At 37.4% G+C, this 23,643-nt stretch overlaps 1 protein-coding gene across 2 annotated transcripts in view; it reads left to right on the top strand.

The window, feature by feature from the left end:
* EML6 (EMAP like 6) overlaps positions 1–23,643 on the top strand; it is a 117,076-nt gene that overhangs the window by 21,691 nt on the left and 71,742 nt on the right. For both annotated transcript variants that reach the window (XM_072857558.1, XM_072857557.1), the window contains exons 2-5: positions 11,290–11,449; positions 17,422–17,520; positions 19,652–19,720; positions 22,427–22,612. In XM_072857558.1, coding sequence (XP_072713659.1) covers positions 11,290–11,449; positions 17,422–17,520; positions 19,652–19,720; positions 22,427–22,612 — 514 coding nt within the window. The remainder of the gene's footprint in view (positions 1–11,289; positions 11,450–17,421; positions 17,521–19,651; positions 19,721–22,426; positions 22,613–23,643) is intronic.

Below are 23,643 nucleotides of genomic sequence, written 5' to 3'. Positions count from 1 at the left end.
TACGTGTCTTCTGCTACAGCACGGTCAACAAAGACGCTTTTTGCAACAGTTGGCTAATGTAGATACTTCCAATTCCTATGTACTGTGCAAGATTCTGCCCTTCGTTACACCTAGAAATCTGCTAGCTTATGGAGGTGTAACTGGCCACAGAATATGGACTGTTGTCATTTAGAAAGTACAAAAGTAAACTTAAATCTAATCCCGTCTCCAGCACAGGAAAACTCTTTTATCTTCCTCAGGGTGATCTGATGATCATCCATTGTACAATTCCATGTTTTTGAAAAGTAACAGGATTGCTGGCCTTGGCTTCGCATTTCTGTGAGACAACAAGAAATGTCAGCTGGTAGTGTTCAAAGGAGAAAAAAGTGTTCCTAGTAGCACTGAAAACTCCCCATAGTCTGGGGCATCTAAAAATGAATGTTTTTCTCCAGCCACACTTAGTATTGCCACATTTAGCATTTCTGTAGACATGTGTAGACCCTCTGCGTAAAAAGAGTCATCATCTGCTTCTGACCGATCAAATGCAGCTTGGCATGCATTCATTTGATATATTATTGAATCAAGCTCTTACTCCTCCCTACTTCTTTCCATTAAAGTGCTTAAACTCAAAATGTTGTGTGACAGGATTATCATGAGAAGAATGCCTGAGTAGGATGCAGCTGTAACACCATGCATTCATCGCACCTGAAGTAAGAACAGTTTCCCTAGGCTTAAGATCCTTATTTCTTCTAAGCAGTTGAAGGCAAACCTATGCAAACAATATTATCCCAGTGTGAAGTCTTTAACAAGACCCTGTGAGTTTTGTCAGATCATACAACTTGTCATAGATGTGAATATACCCAGGGATTTTCAATAGGATGAGATGAAATCTCTTAAAATAAGAATTAAAGTGGGATTGATCCAGAAAAGTTATGACAGTGGCTGGGTTTTTTTCCTTGTTCTCTACAATATTTCCCCTTTCTCCTTGACTGTTCTCTGGGCTTTTTGGTTATTTTTATCATGTCTTCTATGTTTTATTCATTTTGTAGCTCCCTCTTGATTCCTCTTTTTGTTAGTTTTATCTATTGTCTGTCCTGTTTCCAAGATTTTCCTCCCATTTCCTCTCTCCTCTTTCTCAGGTGTTTCTGCAAATGTTTTGACTTGGATTGTGTCTTGAGTGATCTGCATAGTTATATCAGCTATATTCACTGACGACTGTTAGCTATACAAAAAGTAGAGTAGATCCAGGAAATCCCAAAGCAGTTAATTACTGAATCAGCCTCGGGAAAGAATACCTTCAGCTGTGCTGTCAAGCATAGGACCCATCTGCAGCAATGCTGGTACAACTTGATTGGCATCATCATGCTGTGGGCAATTAATTAGTGCACAGATATTTGCTGTTCATTGTGACCACCAGCTTTAGAGCTGTTGGCTTAATCTTTGCCTGAATTATGATCACATCTCTGCATTTGGGAGAAAAGGCACAGCTACATTCAGTCCATTTTTAGTTGTTTCAGCCCTAGAGTGTGATGAAATCAGAAAAATAAACAGTTTGACTACTAGCAGCAATACACAGTTGGTGTCATCTGTTTTGACTGCAGTTTGAATCTGGTATTTCAGCAGGCAGACTGAAATAGGGTGAACACAGGAAATAAAGGAGGCTGCAACATGTGGCAGTGGCCATGATTTCTTAACTTACAGATTTTATCTGATGTATGAATTGTATTTTCAATCACAGTGTTCAGACTGGCCTTAAAAGTCTTTATACCAGATGAACGTGAAAGTTTTGCTAATTTCTATTGAGCAATACTAATTTTACAGCAGTGTATAATTAGTTTTCCATGTATTGAAAAATCATTGAGTTAACCTGATATCATTTATGTTGCTGTTTTTATCTCAACATCATAGACCAAGTATCTACTTGATGTTTCACTTTACATTTTATTTCAAAACATTTTACATTGTCCATTTAACTGTCATAAACATAGAATAGAATAGGGTAGAGGGCAAATATAATGTTGAACTAAATACAGCTCTTTCCTGACCCTCTGTTTTTAGTCTCCAATTCTAGTATATTTTTCTTTACAACTGATTGATTCAGCTCCATCTTACTGATTTTTGTCAAATCACAGTGCTTAAATCAAGAGGTGCCCTGTGTATCTGTCCTGGGTATTTATTTACATGTCTTTTGGCCAAAGTCTTTACAGTCTCATTACCTCTCATTTTTTAGTGGTTGCTATAATTTTCAGAGTTACATACCTATAATTTTCAAGCAGGGCAAGGAATGAGGCCATGCAGCAAGAGGTTATCCAGAAATCTGTCAGGTATCTGAAAAGCCTATTCCTGCTCCTTTCTAATTTATAGCTTTGGTAGCTTCCTGCTCTACACAAAAAAATACTAAGTGTTGTTTCAGACCAGAAAAAGTACTATAGCTGTTTTGGCTAAACCCCACACATCAACGCAACTTTATCCAGCTCATGTTTGTTTAGCAGCATGTACTTCTCTCGGCGTGGGCCAAGACCTTCTCTTTCCAGTGTATCTTTAGGTCTTTCTTGAAAAAATAGTCATACTATCCTACATATGAAAAGTTCTGGAAATCTCATAGTTGTGTCATTTCGGGAGTTATTTTCAGATATTGCAGCATGCTGCAATCATCATCATGAATGCAAATCTAATTAGACTCCGATGGAAACTCTGTGCATGCATGTGAAAGCTGAAGGGGAAAACTGGTATATGGTAGTTTAATTTCAGAATTACACAGTAGAGTTTGTTTGGTGTAGTGCAGCTAATAAGAAATACTGCATATCTTTCCCTGATCACTTGTTGCTCAAAAACCACAATTCATGAGGACATCAACAGTTGTTTTTACTTACCCTTCAATGTCATTAAATGGGCTTTGGATAAAATCTCCTGGAACTTCTTTTCACTGGCAGAAGCTCAGAGTTGCAAAATATCCATGAAATAGATATGAAATAAATATGCATGAGAAAAATACATCATTAGAGAACTGTGTGACCTTTGTGTTACTGCAGCCATGTGTGACGAGGAGCCACCCTGCTGTAGGACTGTGCAGCAGTGCCGTTCTCTTTTATTAAATCTGCCAAATTTTCCTCTGTGTACAGATGCATATGAGTGTAAATCAGAGCTGGCCTTAATTAAAGTGCAGAACATTTTTGCTCAAAACATTACATTTTAAGAGGTTTTTTCTCTTGCTTCTTTCCCTTCTGTTATTGGGGAAATTTTAATCACTTGATCAAAAGCGATTTAGTCTTTAAATCTGGCCTGACTCTGTGACACCGCTGTAGCTCTGCAGTGCAACCACAAATTCCATGTTCTGCTAGGTTACTTACACAGCCTTGCGGGCCTGATATGTCAAGACTTCTAATAAGCACTGAGCAGCCGAACAAACTTTATTGAAATGTGGTGGAGTAACTCCATAGGCTTGAATAACAAACGCTGGCACAGGGAGTAGGTCAGCAGTAATTTCCCAAGGACAAAGAGGAGTAATTTTAGAGTGGCAGGAATGGTTGTAACTTGGCATGCTTCTGCCACCATTCTACCCTGCCACAAGTTCTGGAAAATAGAAATAAAATCCTTGTCAAAATGCCCCTTGCATTCCCAGGACACTTTAAGTATACTTTAGCATAACAACAGCTATTAATGTCTGTGCTTCAAAGACCTTTATTAAGCCCAGCTGAGCTGCACATCCACTTCATAAATGATTCAACTTAGACTCGGTTTGTGGCCAGGACCGGTTATGAGTGCCAAGCCTAACACAGTGATTTTCAATCACAGTCTGCATTGACTTCATTCAGAACTGTAGGTGTTTACTTCCACTGACAAGCAGATGGTAGCTGTCTAAGGCAGGCCACCAAATTCAGAAATTGCTGCTGAGAAAGTTAGCCTGCAGTGACTTGTTTGAGGTAGGAAGCCAGTGCAGAATTATGAATAAATGCTAAAACCTCTAACTGTATCACTCTTCTTCCTACACAGGGAATGTGGAAGGGAAAAACAAGCAGTAGAATAGTTAGTAAGAACTCAGACCTAAAAAATGCCTTATTTGCCAGATGATCTTGAAAAAATATTTCTGTACACGTGCTGTTCTGTGTTATATATAAGCAAGAGATCCCTGTATAAAAATCAAGCCAGTAAATTAAAATTTTGTCATTGCCCTTACCCAGGAGTGTTTCCATGAACTTTTATATTCTTATTTTTTGAGGACAAATATTTTCTGTACTTGAGTTGTTTGCGACAAGTGTGTGGCAATACTTTGTATATTTAAAAGTACCGTTACAGCTATATGTTCACATGTGTAAAAAGTAATTCAATTGTGTGAGCGTGTGCATTAATTGTATTATGCATACATATATATGCACACACACAGAGTCTGCGCTTATCAGAGCTACCAGATCTCTGTTGTCTCTCTTCTTCCAGTGAGACTTGTTTCATATGCCTGCAGTGCACTCCCATAGCCTCCGTCACCTGCGCTGTGGTACATGCCAAATAAAATTGGCCATCCTGGTGTGTGATCTGCCTGCCAGCTCTTTACTGCATGGGGGGGTCATGGGCTTGCACTGGAAGAGCAAAAGGTTGGGAGCTGTGTATGTGCATGAGTAGCAATCTCCTTCGTTAGCAAGAGATTGATTTTCCTCAAATGATAGTTGTGGTGTTTGTGTTTCAGAAGTAATCTGGCAGGAGATTATATGCAGAATAAGTCTGTCAAATTCCTGCAGTTTTATTCCTAGAATTCCTCTCCGTTTTTTACAGCATGATCTAGTGGGGTTTGTGCAGGTTGCTTTGTTCTTTCCTTTTTCCCCTTCCTTTTCCCTAGGTCCCCTTTCCTTCCTGTTTTTCCCTTACTCCTGCAAGTCCCCACGTTTGCTTCTACTTAACTGCTGGTCTTTATTCCATTGCTCCTTTTTATTAGGCTTGCTTATGTTTTGTGTTGTATTCAGAAGTAGGTATCAGGCTGCATCTTGCCTTATTTTGCTGATGACACTGCTCTGTCTGTATGGTGAGCTACAGCCTTCCCTTTTGACTCCACAACTGAGGAAAGAAACTCATTTTGTTCTGTGAAATGAGGAATTCCTGAAAGAGTGCCTGCATTCTTTGCTGACATGTGAAGACAGCTCTGTTCTTAGCACTGTGTGAGCAGTAAAATACAGCTGAAAAGCTCCCTGGTCTTCAGACATGGCTGCTGGCCTGTCAGGATCTTTAAAGTGTCACTTCTTTCCACACTGAGAACTAACAGTGCGGAGCAGAAGGAGGCAACCAAGAAGAAAATACCTACTGGCACATGATGGCCTATTTCAGGGCAGGCTTGGAGCTTCTTGGAAATATTTTTTCTTCAAAGATATCTTTTGCTGCAGAGAAAAAGTCTTAAGAAAAAACGTAGCTGTGTTATTTATCTGTCCATCATTCAAGCATAGCACAGTCAGTGCCTTGAGTACTTCGCAACAAGTTTGACCTAAATTCTGAGGAAAGACCCACTATGTTCTCTGTTCTGCTAAACTGTAGGGTTTGTAGCAGATTTTGAGCAAGAAAGGATGAATTCTTTCATTTACTTCTGAAGCAAATTAATAATATACAGACAGTATCTGCATTGCTATGGAATTTGATTTTAAATTTACCTCGCTTTTCTCCCTAAGTCTTCATTATCATTGTAGAGCATTGTGTTACATAAAACTGCGTAATTCTGCAAACGTTTGTCTAAACATGAAAGTTACTCCAAATTTAAACCAGGATGGATTTGAAGTAGAGAATAATTTATCAGTGTCTAACTGTCTAGAGTCATTTTAGAATAGCATCAAATTTGCACGCTGCTTTAAGGTGCAAAACAGCCCTAGCACCGAGAATGAATTGCATTGTCAAGAGATGGGGGACAAGTCCATCTGACACAGTGATTTTCAATCACAGTCTGCACTGACTTCATTCAGAACTGTAGGTGTTTACTTCCTCTTCAAAAAGCAATTCTTGTTTGTCAGGTGGGACATTCTGAAAAGTAGTTTTAGTTTGTATGAAAAGTGTGTTTGCTTGATTCATGTTAATCAAAGAATAGTTAATGGGATGGTTATAAAAAGATCCAATTTAATATGGCATTCATAAATAGAAAACATACCTTGGAAAATTATACACTCAAAACTATAAAAGCAAATGTTCAGCTTTTGGCTGCTGCAGTGAAAAAAACATTTTGACTACCTGATAAATGGGATAGTGCAGTGATATATTTAACAGACCCAGAATAGTGAGGTTTAAACTTCTGTCTCTTATCTGATACACCCGTTTCAAGATCTCAACGAACCTGTCAATTCCCTCTGTATGTATTAAAGATAACAGGAGTTGCTTTCTTTTTGCAGCACCAAGGAGCAATTATCTAATGCAAGTAAACTGCTGTGATCCAAAATGCATTTTTACCTTGATTACTTTAGACTTTCTTGATGTATTTCAGTATTTGGAATCATAGAAAAGTCTGGTTTGGAAGGGGCCTCTGGAGATTATCCGGTCCAACTTTCTCTTGAGAGCACGGCCTTAGATTAGGTTATCCAGGGTCCTGTCAAGCCAAGTAAGTCTTGAATCATTTCCAGCGAGGGGGATTCTACGACTTCTCTAGGCAACCTATCCCAGTCTTTAATTTTTCTTATTGAGGAATGTTTTTCTTGTATCCAGACAGAATTGCCCATGAAGCAACTTGTGTCTCTTGCCTTTTGTCCTCTCACCGTGCATCCTTGTGAAAAGAGTACCTCCACCTTCTCTGTAACTGCTTTTGATGTTCTGGAAGACTGTAATTAAACCTACCTTGAGCCTTCTCTTCTCTCCTGGAAACTTCTCTTCCTCAACCACCATCAATTCCCTCATCCCTTTTTTGTTCTTCCCAGTCAACCATTCTTTCTAGCATCTGTAATTCTCTGGTTCCTTGACTATGTGCTTTATGAAGAAAAAAAATGTTTTATCTGCAGTTTGGGAATTTAAATACAGAAATTACAATTTAATATTCAATTCAGTTAAACAATTTAATATTCAATTCAGCTACTTTAAGTAGTTTGCATTCCATATCTAAACTTTTCTACTTAGTTCTGCCTCAGTTTTAAACTTGAGATCTGTATTATATGTACATGAGTGCATGGAACCTGTTACGGAAAACAAAAAAAATACAATATAGACAAGAAACAAATACTTTCAGTCCCTTGAAATTCTAATGTGGTTATAAAAGAAAGAGAAAATCTTGGAGCGGGATATTACTGCAACAGAAATTGCGGAGGTAGTAAGAGTTTACCATCTGGCAAGGCCCCCAGACCAGATGGATCCACTAATGACTTTTATAAAGCATTTAATCAGACCCTGCCGGAACACATGACTGGCATCTTTAATTATCCTAAATTAACAGGGTGCCAGCCTTGGATGCTAGGATACATAATTGTTGATCTTGGAAGGGAAGGAAAAGGAAATGTTCCCTGAAATTTCTTCTTCCTAATAGATCTTTTTATTAATAAGGCGTAATGTTAAAATACTACCTAAGGTAATACTAAAGTTCATCTTAAATGGATTGCTTGCTTAAAAGAAGTGCCTATCGAGGCACAGTTACAGACATTTTTTGCAAACACATCAGAGTGCTTTTGGAATTCACAGTTAGCTTTATGCATACACAAAAGCATTCAGCTGCTCAGAAGAGCAGCCTGCCAGGAATCCCCTTGCTTTCTTTGCCTTCCCTGGAGGGAAGGGAACGTGCACGTCCAAAGCAGTTGATCTCTGCCTCTTACCCTACACGTGCATCTGCTCCTGCTACTGTTCCCACGGAGAGAAGATCAAGACGTGGGGAAGTGACTGCCACTACCAGCAAGCGGTACCAGCAGCAATTGCTGCTACTTCTGTCCTTTCCGTTTCCACCCCAACTCTTGAGCAAGAGAGCATCCAATTCCTTTTCCCACAAACCTGGAAAGCAGGGAGAAATTTCCTTGTCAACTTTCTTCTGCCCACACGCTTAGATGTTGTGGGACTGCGCCCTTGTCAGTGAGGGCACTGCATGTGCCGTGGCTGCCCTTGGTTCCCTGCTCATCTTTCCTCATGGAGCACCCCTCCTCTCTCTGCTCATTGATAGTAAAGCCCTTGCTAGTGTAATTTGTATAGTGCGCTGATGGGAAAAGCACGGGAATTATGTGAATCACATTTAGGAGAAATGCTCATGATTTTAAGACACAAGTCTTGATTTCATTTTCCCCACTTTATTTATTTTTGTTATTGTTATTAGGTACTGGAACTGTTCTGTATTCTCAGTACTGAGAATAGGTCTGCAAATGTACACACACTGATAAGAGTGTGCAAACTGCGGTGGATGAGCAGAGCAAGGGAGTACAGGCTTAGGGAGGTAAAGTTGTGTGGTAGGAAGTGCAGGAGTGAAGAAATTAATGACTCGCTCAGAGATGTTAAGTCTTCAGTGGTCCAGCCATTCGCTTTAGTCAAACAGCTCTGATGTACACTGGTGTATCTCAAACAGATATCTGCAGACCTATTGCCTGTGACTTGCAGAAAATTGTCTGGTTGCATAATAAAGACTTTTATGTTTCTAGATGTTCTTCTTGTTGGAAGGAATAGCAAGTAATTCCCTAATAATATTTTTCTCTACCATAAATTGCTGCTGTTTGAATACCTAATCAATCATATTTTTGTATTGCAATGATTATCATAGTATTTCATTATTTTCCAGTGGCGCAAATAGTGGTGTGGTATCATTATAAGTGCTTTAGATACAGGATAGGATGTTTGCTTAGAGAGGCTGAAGAAATGCACCTAACAGGTGAAATCTCATGGCTTGTGTTTTGTACTCATTTTAAAAGGCAGGGAAGGGCACAGAACCTGTGCCAGCAGGAAATCTTACAATCTGAAGAGAGGAAGTGACCCGTACTGCAGATATATTGTATAGTTGCCGATACAATTTTTATATTTTCATACACAACAAACATGTAAATCATATACAGGTATCAAACAGTCACTGAGATTTGTTCTTGAAATTGGACTCTGTTTCCTTACTCTGTAACCCACTGTTCTGTCTGCCAAAAATAAACACTTGGTTATCTAACAGCCAGACTGAACGTAGGCAGTTATAGTGCATTGTAAGGGCTGTTAGCGGGAGATGAATGTCCTTAGCGGTTCTGAAAAATCAGACTACTTATTCAGGTGCCAAAAATTGATATTCATTCCTAATTTTAGTTCCCCCACTAGTTGACTTCATGCGTCAAAAAGGACAAAACAAATAACAGATATGTTCAGTACAGGCGTATTTATGTTGTAGGAAATGTGTTCTTGTTCTTAACCTTATACCCAGGAATGGAAATACAAAATGTAAAATGGAAGTTCTAGTAGGTGAAAACCAAACGGGACAAAACAGTGGTAGATGTAATTAAGCTGCAGTTCTGTTCTAGCAGTGAGATAGATTATCCCAATTAATCTTTTCCATCTAGTTTTTATCATTGAAGAAAAGTATTCTAACTTAATTATAGGTATCACAGCTGAAGTATGGTGGAGTCATCCTTTATTCCCCTTGTAGGTTTAGAATTGAGGCAAACTAGTTGACACACAGTATAGTGTAGAATCCAAGCCTATGAAGGAAAGGAGAAACGAGCAAGTGCCGGAGCAGATACAACAGTTTTACTGGGCATTGTGCTAAAATTGTTCTTTTTGCACGAATTGTTCTTTAACATGAAAAAATTGAATACATATGTTTTTGAAAATTCCTTAAGTTTTTTGATGAATTCTTCTTAATAATTAGTATTTTCTGCTCCTGGGATAGAAGAAATCTTCAGCTTCCCTAAGCCCTCTGTTGAATGTCAATTTATTAATAGGATATTTTTCCTTATTCCATTTGTAGCTCACATACTCGGACATTGTTCAAATTTGTTTCCTGGATAACTGTGTAAAACTGTCTTTGTATTCATATTGCCTTAGGAGGGTTTTTTATGACTAACATCCCCAAGCTAGATTTTCAAACCAGATCCTCTGGGTTTTGTCAAAGAGAATACCTCAAGGGTTGAAGGGTAGCTTGACAATAGCTCAGAATAATTGCAAAGAGCAGCTTCTGGTACTGTGTCACTCCTGATAGCCTGCATTCCTCTTGTTAATGTGGGATAAAGTTTGCTAAATGGCGGTCTTTTGTCTTTTGTGTTACAATGAAAATCTGTTACGTGTGATGAGGAAAATATGATTTGATTTTTTTTTTTAATGATGCTACTGCTTGGTTCCAGAAAATGTTTGACATCTAAGAGAAATGCTCCCAACACAACAAAATGGAAGTAAATATTAGTGTTCACATTTAGGCAGGGATGAGAGAGAAGGGTACTGTGGGCTGCCTGGTGGAGATTTTCATATCTGAAGGACTGTGAACAGAAACATAGTTTGGTTCTGCTAATAGAGCCTGCATTAGGACACAGCTTGCAGTGACATATCTCTGTACAAATACTACAGAGAATAAAAAAGTTGAGTGTTTAATATGTTTAATAAATGTATAAGAAAGAGTTGGTCGAAGCAAGTCTTCTGAACACTAGTGGAGTTAATCACTGGAACCCAGGAAACAGTTCCAGAAGCATTGGCACCTTTCTTGGATTTAAGTAGTAGAAATACTGCTTGATGTGATATTTTTTGTGCAAAGTACTGTTTCTCATTGGCTGTTAGAGAAAATAGGTAAACTAATAAAGGTACAGTAAATTTTACCTCTCCTTAGGCAGCAGTAACTGAAAGTAGATCTTGGAACACATAGGCCATTGTTCTTCAAATATAGGCGAAACAATTTATTTATCTGTCTCTTCTGAGGTCACTATCTTTAAACATGTAAAGATGAGAGGATTTCTTGCATGTGTTTTTCATAGTGAAAAATATCCATTATTCCGCCACTGGTCCATATTTCAGAATATTTGAGCTGATGTGTAAAAGAGGAATAAATTGTAGAAAATCATCCACTGACTTTATAAAGCTATGAAAGACTAAGATAAAAGCCTGTGTGTTCATTTAGCTTATCAATCAAAAGTATTCCAAAATTCTCTGGTTATGTTTTCTTTAAATTTTCTAGTTAAAATATTATTACATGATAAATTGTATTCTGCAGTAGCCATGTTGGTCTCAGTAAAACATATTATTTTAAGTAAATAATGGGATAAAACGGAGTTTTGAAGACAGTTGATATGATCATTCCGATAAATCAAAAGGAGCTGAAGTTTTTGAGAACTAAAAAAAATTAAGTTTTTTTTAAATTTAATTTTTACATTTTATACTACTTTACTGATTCAGAAAGTGTGTGATAACTTCCACTGTGTTCTATTTCAGCCTTGCAGTTCATCCGGATAAAACTTTAGTAGCTACAGGGCAGGTTGGGAAGGACCCTTACATTTGCATCTGGGATTCCTACCGTGTACAGACTGTGTCTGTTCTTAAGGATGCACATACGCATGGAGTTGCCTGCTTAGCTTTTGATTCAGATGGCCAGGTTTGTATATCTTCTTTCTCTGTGTTTTGAATTTAGTTTGATTTCTGATTCTAGAAGATATGCACATTAAAGTATTTTATGTTTAGGTAGCTATGTGGCTGTAGTACTGAAACTCCTATTATGAATTTTTTATGCAAGGACTGCAAATATAGCTCTTTCAAAGATGTTTTTGAGAGGAAGATCACAACCTAGCATTCAAGTCAAGTAGAGGCATTGGGTGTTGGACAAATATCCATAGAAGAAATGGCCCTCTGCGGCTCAAATGTAATAGCTTCACCACATACTTGTCACCTGCTGTTCAAAGAGATCAGTTCCTGGCAAAGTCCTCGCAATCCTGCAGCTTTTTTGGCAGAGGAACTCCAGTAATCTCACTGCTAGGAGAGTCTTGTTGGCTGAGGTGCACAGTCAATTTAATTGAATAATGGGGTTAGGACACAGAGTGTGTGGCTTTGTACAATGTGATTAGATTATATGATGATATTTTGAGACAAAATTTAAAATATAAGTAAATGGTGAGCTATTCACAGCTAAACACCACCCCCCCCCCCCCCCCCGAGGCAAACTATTAAAAGCATTCAGTTGTGGATGAAGTAGGAGGAAAATAGATCTACGATTCACATAAACCTGAGAAATATTTCACATTCATAGTTTTATAAATATCTATCTGTGCAGTTCTGTGATTATTGATGTCCAAATAAGTTTTCTGGTCTAACTCTGTAGTCATACGTTATAGCTGGTTGCTAAAATATTTTTAGGAATGCTTAGATTAGCTGATACCTGGATTCTTGCACAGATCCTTATTGGGTTTTGTATTTGCTTGTGTACCTCAGAATTGTATCCCACTCGGGCAGAGCTGCCTTTAGATGATTCTCTTAAAATCACGTGTTAGATAGTTAGCTGTCTGTTGAGAAGGCTTTATTATCATATGCCTAGCTACTCTTCCACTGACCACACAGTGCTTTTATTACTCTTTCTGAGATCAGAACTGGCCATACAATGCATAAAATGTGTTCTCACGTGAAACAAAAGTACTTTTTATTGTCCATTATCTGTGTATATTCAGTTTAAAGATTAGTCTGAAATGAAGGACACCAACATGAGCAATTGCCTTTAACACGTTTAAAAAGCATTGGGTTATTTGAATTACTAAACAGCACTATGGATTATGTTTCCCCATTAAAAATTGGAACTAGCTTTCTATTTTAAGCCTACTTTTCAACCATCTTTCTCCAGTTTTCTTAAAGTAAAGCCGTTTCCTCTGAAATCTCCTGTGCCAATTCTAATTAAAGAAAAGGTGTTCCTGGGAATTGTGGAATAAAAAAATCAGATGAGAAAACCCCCAAATCAACAGAACAAAATTTCTAATGCTATAATATTTTTTAAGATGTTCATTCAGAAATACCTGTTCTTAAATTTTTTTCTCATTTTTAACTTCATAAGACTGGTGGATAAACTTTTTTAAAACCTATTTAAGCACCTAATGGGTATAAAGACTTGCCAAAGAGCCCAGTCAGTATGAGTTAAAGGTGGAGGCTCTTCTGAAAATCCTGCTGGGTGCCTTGCTGTAATTAAAAACTGAGCTTACTGCTGTGTTGACCTTGCCGAACAGTAACGTTCTGTTTCTGGAAGTGCTGGAGAAATTGCAGTTTATTCTGGAAATAAAAATTTGCACAGAACGCTTTTATATCTGGAGAAAGACCAATGCTGGAAAACATAAATATGGATAATGTATCTTGGCTTTTTGCTGCTCTTTCTGGCTTTGCAGAAGAAGCTGCTGTGCTGAGCCAAAATTAAAGGGCATGGTAGAAAGACTTTGAGTATTTGGAATTCAGAGCTGCTAGCAGTTCCAGTTTATTTAGTCAGCACGCCCAAGGGAGCTGGCATCTTGTGATAGGGCAAAAGAGACTTTGCATACGTTGCTTGCATCTTTCTTTCCAGTGCATACCTTTCATTCTTTTATAACGAATGTCTATTAATATCCAAGAAAGATTTGTATTTTAGCCCCAAAACACAAATAAATTAAACAATAACAGAAGGTATAGATACAATAAGAAACATATTCTTTTCTCTGCCTCCTCTGTTAACTGTCTGCTTTCTAAATGAAAGTAGACTGAGGGAAAGCCCAGATAATTCTGCTTCTCTACCTGAGCTGGATCCCCATAAAGTCAGCTTGGCTTCCTCCTACTCCACTGTGCACAGCTTCCGGTTCTAAGGGTAGCTGCTGTATTGAGTGCTGCACAGCTCCAGTATGTGGATTTAGCGCGGGTCCCAAAACAGCGACACTGCATCTATATTTTAGCCAAGTTAATTAATTAGCTCTTCTTGTACCAGAAACTCTGGGGTGTCTGTTTCAGGCATTCAGATGAATTAGTTCAGAAATATTACTCCCTGCTGGACTTCAGCTGACAGTGCACGGAGACAGCTTAGTTGTCTCTGCAGTGCTTCCCTGGCATAATTTACCACAAACTGGGTAATGGAGAGTAAACAGGATTTGTTATCTTTTATAATATACGGAGGAGATCTATATGTAGCTTAAATCAAGGGATAGCTTATATGCTTCCTTTATTTTATGTACCTTCAATACAGCTTTAAATTTGGAGGCAAATCTATGTTGAGTAAATTTCCTATTTTGTATATTATCTATAATTAATACTGTATTTTAAAAGTACTGATGGGAGCTGCATATCTTGCAGAACTGTTGCTATTTAAAAATACGTATTTTAGTTTGGGCTTCTTCTATATGACCAGGAGATGACATTTGGCGGGAGGGAAGCTGCACTTTGTTCAAATGTTTAATGAAGAGCTGTCAGTTTGCCTATAATTAAAAATGTCTTTTGTTGAATTGGGAATTAACTGCAGTTTCTCCTTAAAAGTACTAACATCAGCTCTTCACAGAATTGCCTACAAAGCTGATGTCTTTTATATTGAAGTATTTCACCAATACTATACAGTTCAATTTCTGTTCCGAGTTATTTTAGATGAACCCTTTTTGTGTGCTTTCTAAAAATATTTAAAAAAAAAAAAATGGAGTGAGGAGGGCACTGCCATAATACCTACATACATAAATTTGGCATTAGGTAGCAGTAGGCTGCTTTAGCCAGATCTTCTAAATCTGTGTAGATTTAAAAATAATTGTTTAATTATGTGCATAAACTACTTGGCAGATATTTTCTTCTGGTAGTTCTGTGAATTCTCTGAACAGAATTCTGTCAAATTCTCTTCCAGAAAGAGGACTAAGAGTGTAAGTGTTTCAACCAAAAAGGAAATTCAGCATTTATCACTTTATTTTTCTGCCAGCAGGAGACCTTCCTCAGTAGACCTATGTTGGAAGAAAATACAAAATATTTCTTAATTTCCCCTAGTACTTTCACTGTCCATCTACCTCACTAATGGTAATTTCCTGACTGGTAGTTACAGTTCAGGTCTGATGTTGTTCATATCATGAATCTAAAAGATACTGTAAGGACTGCCATGGTTTCCATGGTGAAGAGAACAGTATAAAAGAGGTGAGAAAAAGCTGGAATCGGTGAAGGTTCCATGAAAAATATCATGTGTTTTGATCAGTACATCCAAACCCCTGGGTAAGTGTAGATTGCTCAAGGGCAAATAAAACTTATTGTTGCTACAATAATATGAGTCCTTTCTGAAAATAAATATTTTTATGTTGGTAACTGGCAGGAGCATGTTTGTTCTTTCCCCTATTTGATTTTCTTTCTCCTTCATTACCATATGTCTAATAATAAAGTATGCTGTCCTAGGTTAAATGCAGAAATTCAGTACGCAGCTAAGTGCTAGAACCCCACATTTCGAACCTACCTTTATCTACCATTTCAAAGACTCACAGATGGAGAGTCTTCAAACAGATTTTGACATAATATATCATAATCAAGTCTTCCGACTGCTTGGTGTCTTGAAAGTTCCTGCAGTAGGTTCTCACACAGTTTGGTTTAACAAGATCTCATGTATTTTTATTTCAGTGAAAGACAATATAAAAGTAGACTGGACTCAGAGGAACTTGTGGTATAAGTCTGTAAATAGGTTTTTCATTTTTTGTTAATACCATATTGCTTAGTACATTTGCTGGCAGGATATTGGTTGGGTTATGTGTTATTCACTAGGCAGAGTTCAGGTATTGCAATAGGCATAATGCATGTTGTCAACTCCCATGAAACCGAAGTTTAAAAAGATATATTTCACTGCTCTAAAATAAAGGAACTGTAACTATTAAGAAGACAGTGAAGGGTGCATGTGTACCTAGTGCATTTAAACCAGAGGCTTTTGATAGTGGTTCTCTTAAGAAGGAAGGTGTACACTGTTTTTACACTTACAAGTGGCATGAAAAGGCATGGAGTACCTTGTCTCTGAATTATTTTGCTGCAGAATGAGAACGGGAGCCTTCTGTTTCTTTATGAGTAATGTTGTCTTCTCTCAATTGTACAGTAGTTAATAGCCTTACTGCAATTATTATTATTTCTAATACAGCATTTTAGAGGAACCTCTGGTAATTACACTTGTTTTCTTTGCTGGCTCAGTCCTTTTGTATTATCACAGACGTCTCCAGACTTCAAACAATTTGCCTATTGAAAATTTGAGCCAAAAAATAGTGGACTTCTAGTTGAAGGAAATTCAATTGAAGAGATTCAGTTTGCAAGTCATCTTCTTGAAGCAAATCTTCAAGGAAAACATCTGGTCAATGTAATCTCTGAAACGTGTCCATTTGGACCAGACAGTTAATCTGCTGATCTTTGAGGCAAAAAGAAAGGTTTCATTTATGGCATGTTCTTGAAGTGCAGGCTTTCCTATAACAGAGCAAAATGCTTAGGAGCTTCAGTTGGACTGTTAATTTCTTAGGGTAAGTTATTAGACAGGACAATGAGAAGAACAAGGGACAGGCAGTATGGACACAACAGATACAGCTGTTTTTAAGAAGTCATGTTACTGAGCTACAAGATTGTTTCCCATGAAGATAGTCTCTCATCTTCCCATGGTCCAAGTTACTCAGGTATATTCCTTTTACGAATATATGTTGGACATATCCATTATATATCCCTATCCAACATATGTTGGCATCACATCCATTATATACAGTTGCACTACATTTGGCACTAGCTTAGTCTTTGCTCTGGTACAGATCGTGACACCCATTTCTACCATCTCTGGTCTGCAGTCAAAGATCTCTCATCTAATAAGAAGCTCTGATGGAAATCACATCAAGTTGGACATAATTAGCACAGTCACTGGAAGGGAAAAAACCTACAACCTCCACAAGAACCGTTGATCTTCTGCGTATGTTGCAGATGTATGCAATCTACCTTCTCCCCCCCTTCCCTAATTATTCAAGTGGTCATTGTCAATACTAGGGTGCAAAGAAACTGAGACTCAGACCTACCTGACCTTTTTGCTATCTAATAAATTCAACATAGACAGGAAGATTTTCCCTTCCATTACATTTTGTTCTTTTTCTTTCTTGTACTATTGAGATTTAAAAGTATTAAAATTATTAGTTATTTTAATTGGTGATTTGATGTACTAAGCTATGTAAAAGGCAATTATTAAAAGTATATCCAATTCTGATTCTAAAGCTCAACAAAATGAGGATAATGAACAAAATTGTATTCGGAAATAGTGAGAGCTTTTATTTCCTATTCGCTTTTATTATCAGGTTAATTGATCAAAATGGTAGAATCGCGTACACCTGAAAGAAGCACCTCAAGTCTTTCATGATAAGAATTGTACTTGAGACATTGGTAACCTGAAATTAATAACCTGACTTTTTAAGAAAGATTGGACATTTCGGTGCTTTCTCCAGTGGGTAAATGAAAAGTGTGAGTACCTTGGCGGTGCCTTTGCAATGTAGCTCAAACACAAGTCGCATGTGGGAAAATCCATTTGTGCACATAATAATGTGAACTACAGTAAACTGATTTTTGAGTTGATTTTCTGTTAACTGAATTACTATTGTTTTTCCTTAGCGTTTAGCTTCAGTGGGACTGGATGCCAAAAATACAGTGTGCATTTGGGACTGGAAGAGAGGAAAACTACTGGCAACAGCTACAGGCCATTCAGACAGGGTAATTGTATGAAGTGTTTACTGAATTTTGTCTGGGAGTTACAAAAGTGTTTTAAAAATAACTTTTGTTTATATTAGGTTAATGCAAAGATAATTTTGATCATTCTACCTGGCTTTTAAAATACTGAGCAAGGTATTTATTCCTCCTCATTGTGCCAGACATAGCACAAAGCACTGTGTTAATAAGTGAGGCACATGATGGATTCTTGAGCTGACTGTCTAGCAAGCCTAGGGAGGAAATACTTTGTAATTATGCACTGATTAGGATGATTTATAGCTCTTTATGTCAGATATAAAATGCTCGCTCAGTGGATGAAGATACTGCTCTTTCTGAGTGTGTCAAAAAGACATTTTATCCTGAGGGAAAGTTTAATTATCTCCCTTTTATTTTTGCTTAAGACAGTTACCTGTAGGAGAAATATAATTAGGATAAATATTCCTTTTATATCTATTAACTTCAGGTAAAGGATCATAATAACGTCAATAAATATGAGAAATGAATGGGTCTGAGTTTAGAATATTACTGAGGATTAGGAAATGTTCAAACAGGCTTAGCATAAGCAAAATACCTCCTCAACATATATAAGCACAAGGATGCATGCATTAAAATAAATTATGGACACATTCTGACAACTTTTCTCTTGTCCATATTATGATATTATAACATGTTAGAATGTTATAATTTTGAGGTATTATAATGTTTTACTACACGTGGTGGAGTATTTATATACGCAAAGCAGCAGACTAAACCCTTCCTTACAGTTTGTGTGTTCATATAGTCTATCTGCATCTTATGTGTCATCTGAATAAATCTGGTACTTCATTTTTACTTACAACATTCCCAACACAACAGAATCGTAGTCCTTATTTGAATTTCTCTTTCAGAACTGATTCACTTTCCAGTTACGTCAGTGGACGTTTTGCTACTGACTTCAGTAGGTACAAGATCAGGTTCTGTATTAGCAGAAGACTGCAGGACAGGCGAGAAGTACTAAAATCATAGTCTCAGTAGGCTTTCACAACCAGAAAAAGGAGATTTGGCACTGGAGAGGGAGTGGGAAAGAATGCGTATCTAATTAGGCCACAAATTCTGATGATGTAGTGTGCAGGAGTCATAAAGCATTTCTGAAGGTGAAATATCTTGTGTGTTCTAACAACACTTAAATAAAATAGTACTTGAACTACTGTAAATCCTGATGTTTATAAAGAAGATAAATATTTGTAGGAAGGCAGTGCTTCTTTGTGTATAAAATGAATGATGGGTAAGCTTAAGATAATACGTTCCTGTAAGCTGATTGAAATTCTCTTGTGATTTATACTTCACAGCTGAAGAGCTAAAAGCAGCAAAAAGTCCCATTGTCTTTCTCTACAGACATGCGTTTCCTGAAGTAACTAATGATTGTGGTAACCTCATTGGTTCTCAGCTTGGGCATTGAAAAGCTGAATGCCAGAGGTGAAAAGTCTGAAAATACCATATTGCTGAGAATCTGGGACAAAATACAAACTTTTTGTTTCCAAACTTTATACAATATTTTCCATTTGGCGTAATCCCATAGTCATAGAATACACTGTAAGTTTCTTCTGGTAAGGTATATAGGATCTGATACTTCATTTTTTGGTGCATGCTATTATAAATGTAAATGTAACGTTAATCAAAATTAAGAATTCAGTTTTAACTCTGTAGATTAGGTCAGATGAATGATATTCCCCCATTTTGTTGCTGAGGTGTTTTGGTAATCGGATTAAATTAGGTACTGTACCTTTTACCTAAAATAATGAATAAAGCTAAATGTACTGATCTTTCTTCCCTAAACTTGAGGAACATTAGCTTACACCATAATTCCCATTTCACTTGAGACAGTAAATATTGTTTATTCAATAATACCTTGGAGCTAGAATAGATTGGTAGTGTGAAGGCAGGAATGAGGTGTGTTGACAGAACTGTGTGAGGAAGCCTGCATATTTGTCTTAATCTTTGTTTACAGAGAGTTCCAAGTTTACCTAAATAGTATTCTTTCATTTTTAGTAATATGTTGCAACAGAAATGATGCCTAAAAATTGGTAAAAGCAAACTGAGCCTAGATGCAATTACTGTGTAATTTCAAATATCAGTTTACTGTACTTCTTAACAGATATTCGATATTTCCTGGGATCAATATCAACCAAATAGAATCGTCAGCTGTGGAGTAAAACACATAAAGGTAAATAGCTTTTATTGTAAAGGTAAATAGCTTTATTGTTTATTTGTTAAAAAGTAAATAAATGTCACAAAAGAAATTTGTCCTCTTATATGATGAGGGCTTTAAATGTAAGACAGTTTATCTTTTTCTTTCTTTACTCTGTGAACATTTTAGCAAAACTTTTTGTTTGAAGCCAATTTAGACATTCAGCAGTGACTGAGGTGCAGATCCACTTAACAAGCAAAGTGGGAAGATCACTTGGTGTAATTTTCATCCTTATACACTTGTAAGTTTTGGGTTCTCTGCCCTCTTCATTCCACCCAAATTGTCTCAAAATTGTCTCAGCCTTTAGTGATTTCTCTCATCAGGCATCACAAAGGGTCACTGAACAACAGGTATAGGAGGAACTAAGTTAAAAGTATGAATTGAATGAACTGCTACCAGCATTTGTAGGAATACCACAGAGAAGGTATGCAATATCTGCAGAGGTGAACAGATGAAAACTCTAGGGCCCCACTATTTGCTCGCTCTAAGTCACCTTTTCCGGAGGTCATTTAAATATGAACCTGGATATATACTATAAGTTTAGGATAAAACATTGTCGCGCCTGTAAAAAGCTTAGAAAGAAATCCTTCTGCTTGCCAATATTCCCTGCAGGTTTCTATTTTTCTCCTGTCTCATCAAAAGCATTCCTAACAGATGGCAATTATTTCACATGACTGGGGTGGGAAGAGCTTTAACTAGAAGTTTAGGAAACCAGTTAATATCTCTAGTTCTGGTTACTGAGAAGCTTGTGCCCTTAAAACCACCACTTTCAAACTGTGGGTGGTTTTGGCAGAAGTGATACCATCTGTTGTATTCTGCAAGCTGTTTTCCCAAACCTGTCTTTGTTTGGCACCTGTATTCTATTTAAAATTGCCATAATTACCCTGAATGTGCATAATACCAGGCAAAGTAAACACATATAGATACAGGCACGCCAAAAAAAAAAAAGCGGGGGGGAAATGATTAGATATTCCCCTCCAGCGATGCGCAAAGAGCAGTCTATATACTTGCCGTTCATTATAAGGCTGTGGGAATGTGATCATTAACTTGCAACGAAGGAAAAGAACAGCTCTAAAGTATTTGTATCACTTTGAGAATTGGGACTAATACTTGGGAATAGTGCCATTTATTCCTTTAGCATTTCAGTTCTATTGGTTCATTTGGCTGAGCAGATATTAAAAGCTGTGGTAAAGCTAAGGAGCTAAGGAACCTCAGACTGAGCTCAGGATCCTCCCTCCACCCATTTCCTAACACTGCTACCTGCTCTCTTGCCCTTCTACAGCTAACCAGAAGTGAGGAGAGTGTATGTTTTACTCACAGTATGAAAGCCCCGGGGGAAGTATTCCCACTGCCTTCTCATAAATTGGCTTATGTTAAGAGGCAACGGGAAAATTAATTGAATTAGAAATAGAGAAGGATCTCAAATAAAAACCCTTGATCCAAGGATTTTCTGGAATTCAGTTTTATAGGAATTTTATAGGAGTAAGTACAAAGAAGAAAAACCTAAAAATTCGGCTTATAGCCACAAAAAGATGTAGGCATATTAAGTGCGAATGAGATAGACAATATGCATCTATGTCAGACACTTCAATATTCCTGTCCAGTCTCTGAAAGTATCTTTCCAGTGTGCAATGGACCACAGAGCATAGATGCCTCAACTAATAAAGACCTGAGCTGGCAAGTCCATTCAGGACTATGCTACACCACATAGATTTACTGTTCTGTTTTTGCATGTGTCCAGAATATCCTAGTGCTGGCAGGCCTGGGTATTTCAGCACTTCTTTTACGCATCTGATTGAAATTCTCTTTACTCTGCCTTCCCTGGAAGGTCTGATCCTTGAGGGGGAGCTGAGTGCGCTATCTTCTCCACTCAATAAAATTATGTTTATTTTAAAAAAAAAAAGCTGCACTCTGAACTGATTCGAAAAGAAAGAGTATATTTCTAGCCCACCACTAAAGACACCCTTCTAAGACAAACTTTGTATTCTCTTGACTCTTTTTTTCTCTTCCCCAGTCAGTCTTACATTCTTTTTTGCAGAATGTTACTGTGTCTGTGTAGAAGTCAAGAAAGTCACCATTCCACACTTAGAGAACTTACTAGTCTCATAGTCAGGGAGTTGTTTCACGTACCAGCATTTGCAGTCTCCATCCAACAGGTGGTTTCTCAGTAAATGTAACTCTATTTGAGGGACGTATCTCCTTCATTGCATTGGAAAAGGGCAGAAATGTCTACTCTAGGCACGTAGGTTCTTTAAGATCAAGTATTTTATTACTTGGAACTGTAGCTGTATTTTAAGTTTTGCAGACAAGAAAAATGGGACGTTCCTGGCTTTGAAAAGTGTGCATTCATATTGACAGGTATCACCCAGCAAAACATGATAAAAGATAGTGAGATAATGAGAAGGGGTAGTGTAGCAATAGTGAGTCAGAATTGTGCCTCACTTTCTCAAACAGTTTGATCATTTTGTTTTGTTCTTAGACTTAACTGTATTTGCCTGGAGGTTTCCTTGGTAAGCAGGCAGTTTTTGGAGTAACGGGCATTCTGATAGGACTACAGGAGTCATTTCAGTGTCTGTCCAGACGCTGTTCTGTAAGGATGTACATCTGTGAGATCTGCACACTAATATGAAAAAACAGAAATTCTGCAGAAATTTTTCCTAATATGCCATTTATATTTCACAGTTTTGGACATTGTGTGGAAATGCACTGACAGCAAAGAGAGGAATATTTGGTAAAACAGGAGATCTCCAAACTATCCTTTGTTTAGCATGTGCAAAAGAAGATATCACGTACTCTGGTGCTTTAAATGGAGACATCTATGTTTGGAAAGGGCTAAACTTAGTCCGCACAATTCAAGGAGCACATAGTGTAAGTTGTGTTTTTAATGTCAATTTCTGAAATGAACTGTTCATTGAATTGAAAAACTTCTTGAAGGCTTATCTACAAAGATTTTCTTCTGTTTCAGGTCAGAAGAATGTCTAAGACTGTTCATCAGTTAAGAACTTATGTGTAATCTTATACTTTGTTTACATGTTGTCAGCGGATGCTAGCTGCTGAACCAATATTGACAGAACTGCTGATATTTATAGCATTGATTTAACCAGGCAGACTAAATCTAAAGTGAAGTTTCTAAATCTAAAGTTTCACAGATTGAGTAGCTTCAGTTATGATCAGGTTACTTAAAAATAGTTGGTAACCAAAAGGTCTTATTTTAAATAGAATTTTACCACTAAAATTCCCAACACTGAAGACTGACTCTTCATAAAAGCTTCAATGTGGAGTAAACCGGTTTAATTTGTGAATTGCACTCCGACCATATTCCAAAACCAGTTTACTGCAATTGGCTTCATACCACCCCCCCACCCCGCCCCAATTTGGAGCACTTATAATTACAGAGAGAAAGGGGAATGCATAGGATCGTGTTAGATTTCTAACCACTCTAATATAATAAATTTATGTCTCTGTTGTTGCTGCAGTAAAGGCATAGTAGGATTTTCATGTCTTGTTTCAAATGTATTTGAGAACTACTCCTATTTTGAATATGATTGTGGCTAATAGCATTCTAGCATGGGTTTTTTGAACAGGAGGAAACGAGTATTTTGTTTAAAAGAGTGATATGAAATCTAACAGTTGTCGCTATAGTTTTCTTCTAGAAGCTTTCTAGAAAGAACACTGCAAACTTAACAGTTTTTTCTGACCTCCCAAAATTAGTTATGTTGGCAGTGCATCAAGATTCACGTAGCTTTTCAAATCAGCTCTAAGTGTTCAGAGAGTAATTATTATTTATAGAGGTAATCCCTAATTTATGAAAGCAGTCAGACTGAAGTCAGTGGGACATCTTACCTGCAGAACTACTGTGTAATTGCCAGGTTGTGGTTATGTGCAACTGCAATAACATG

The sequence above is a fragment of the Ciconia boyciana genome, chromosome 3 (genome assembly GCF_034638445.1).
Source record: "Ciconia boyciana chromosome 3, ASM3463844v1, whole genome shotgun sequence".
Lineage (NCBI taxonomy): Eukaryota > Metazoa > Chordata > Aves > Ciconiiformes > Ciconiidae > Ciconia > Ciconia boyciana.
This window is presented reverse-complemented; position numbering and strand designations above follow the sequence as displayed.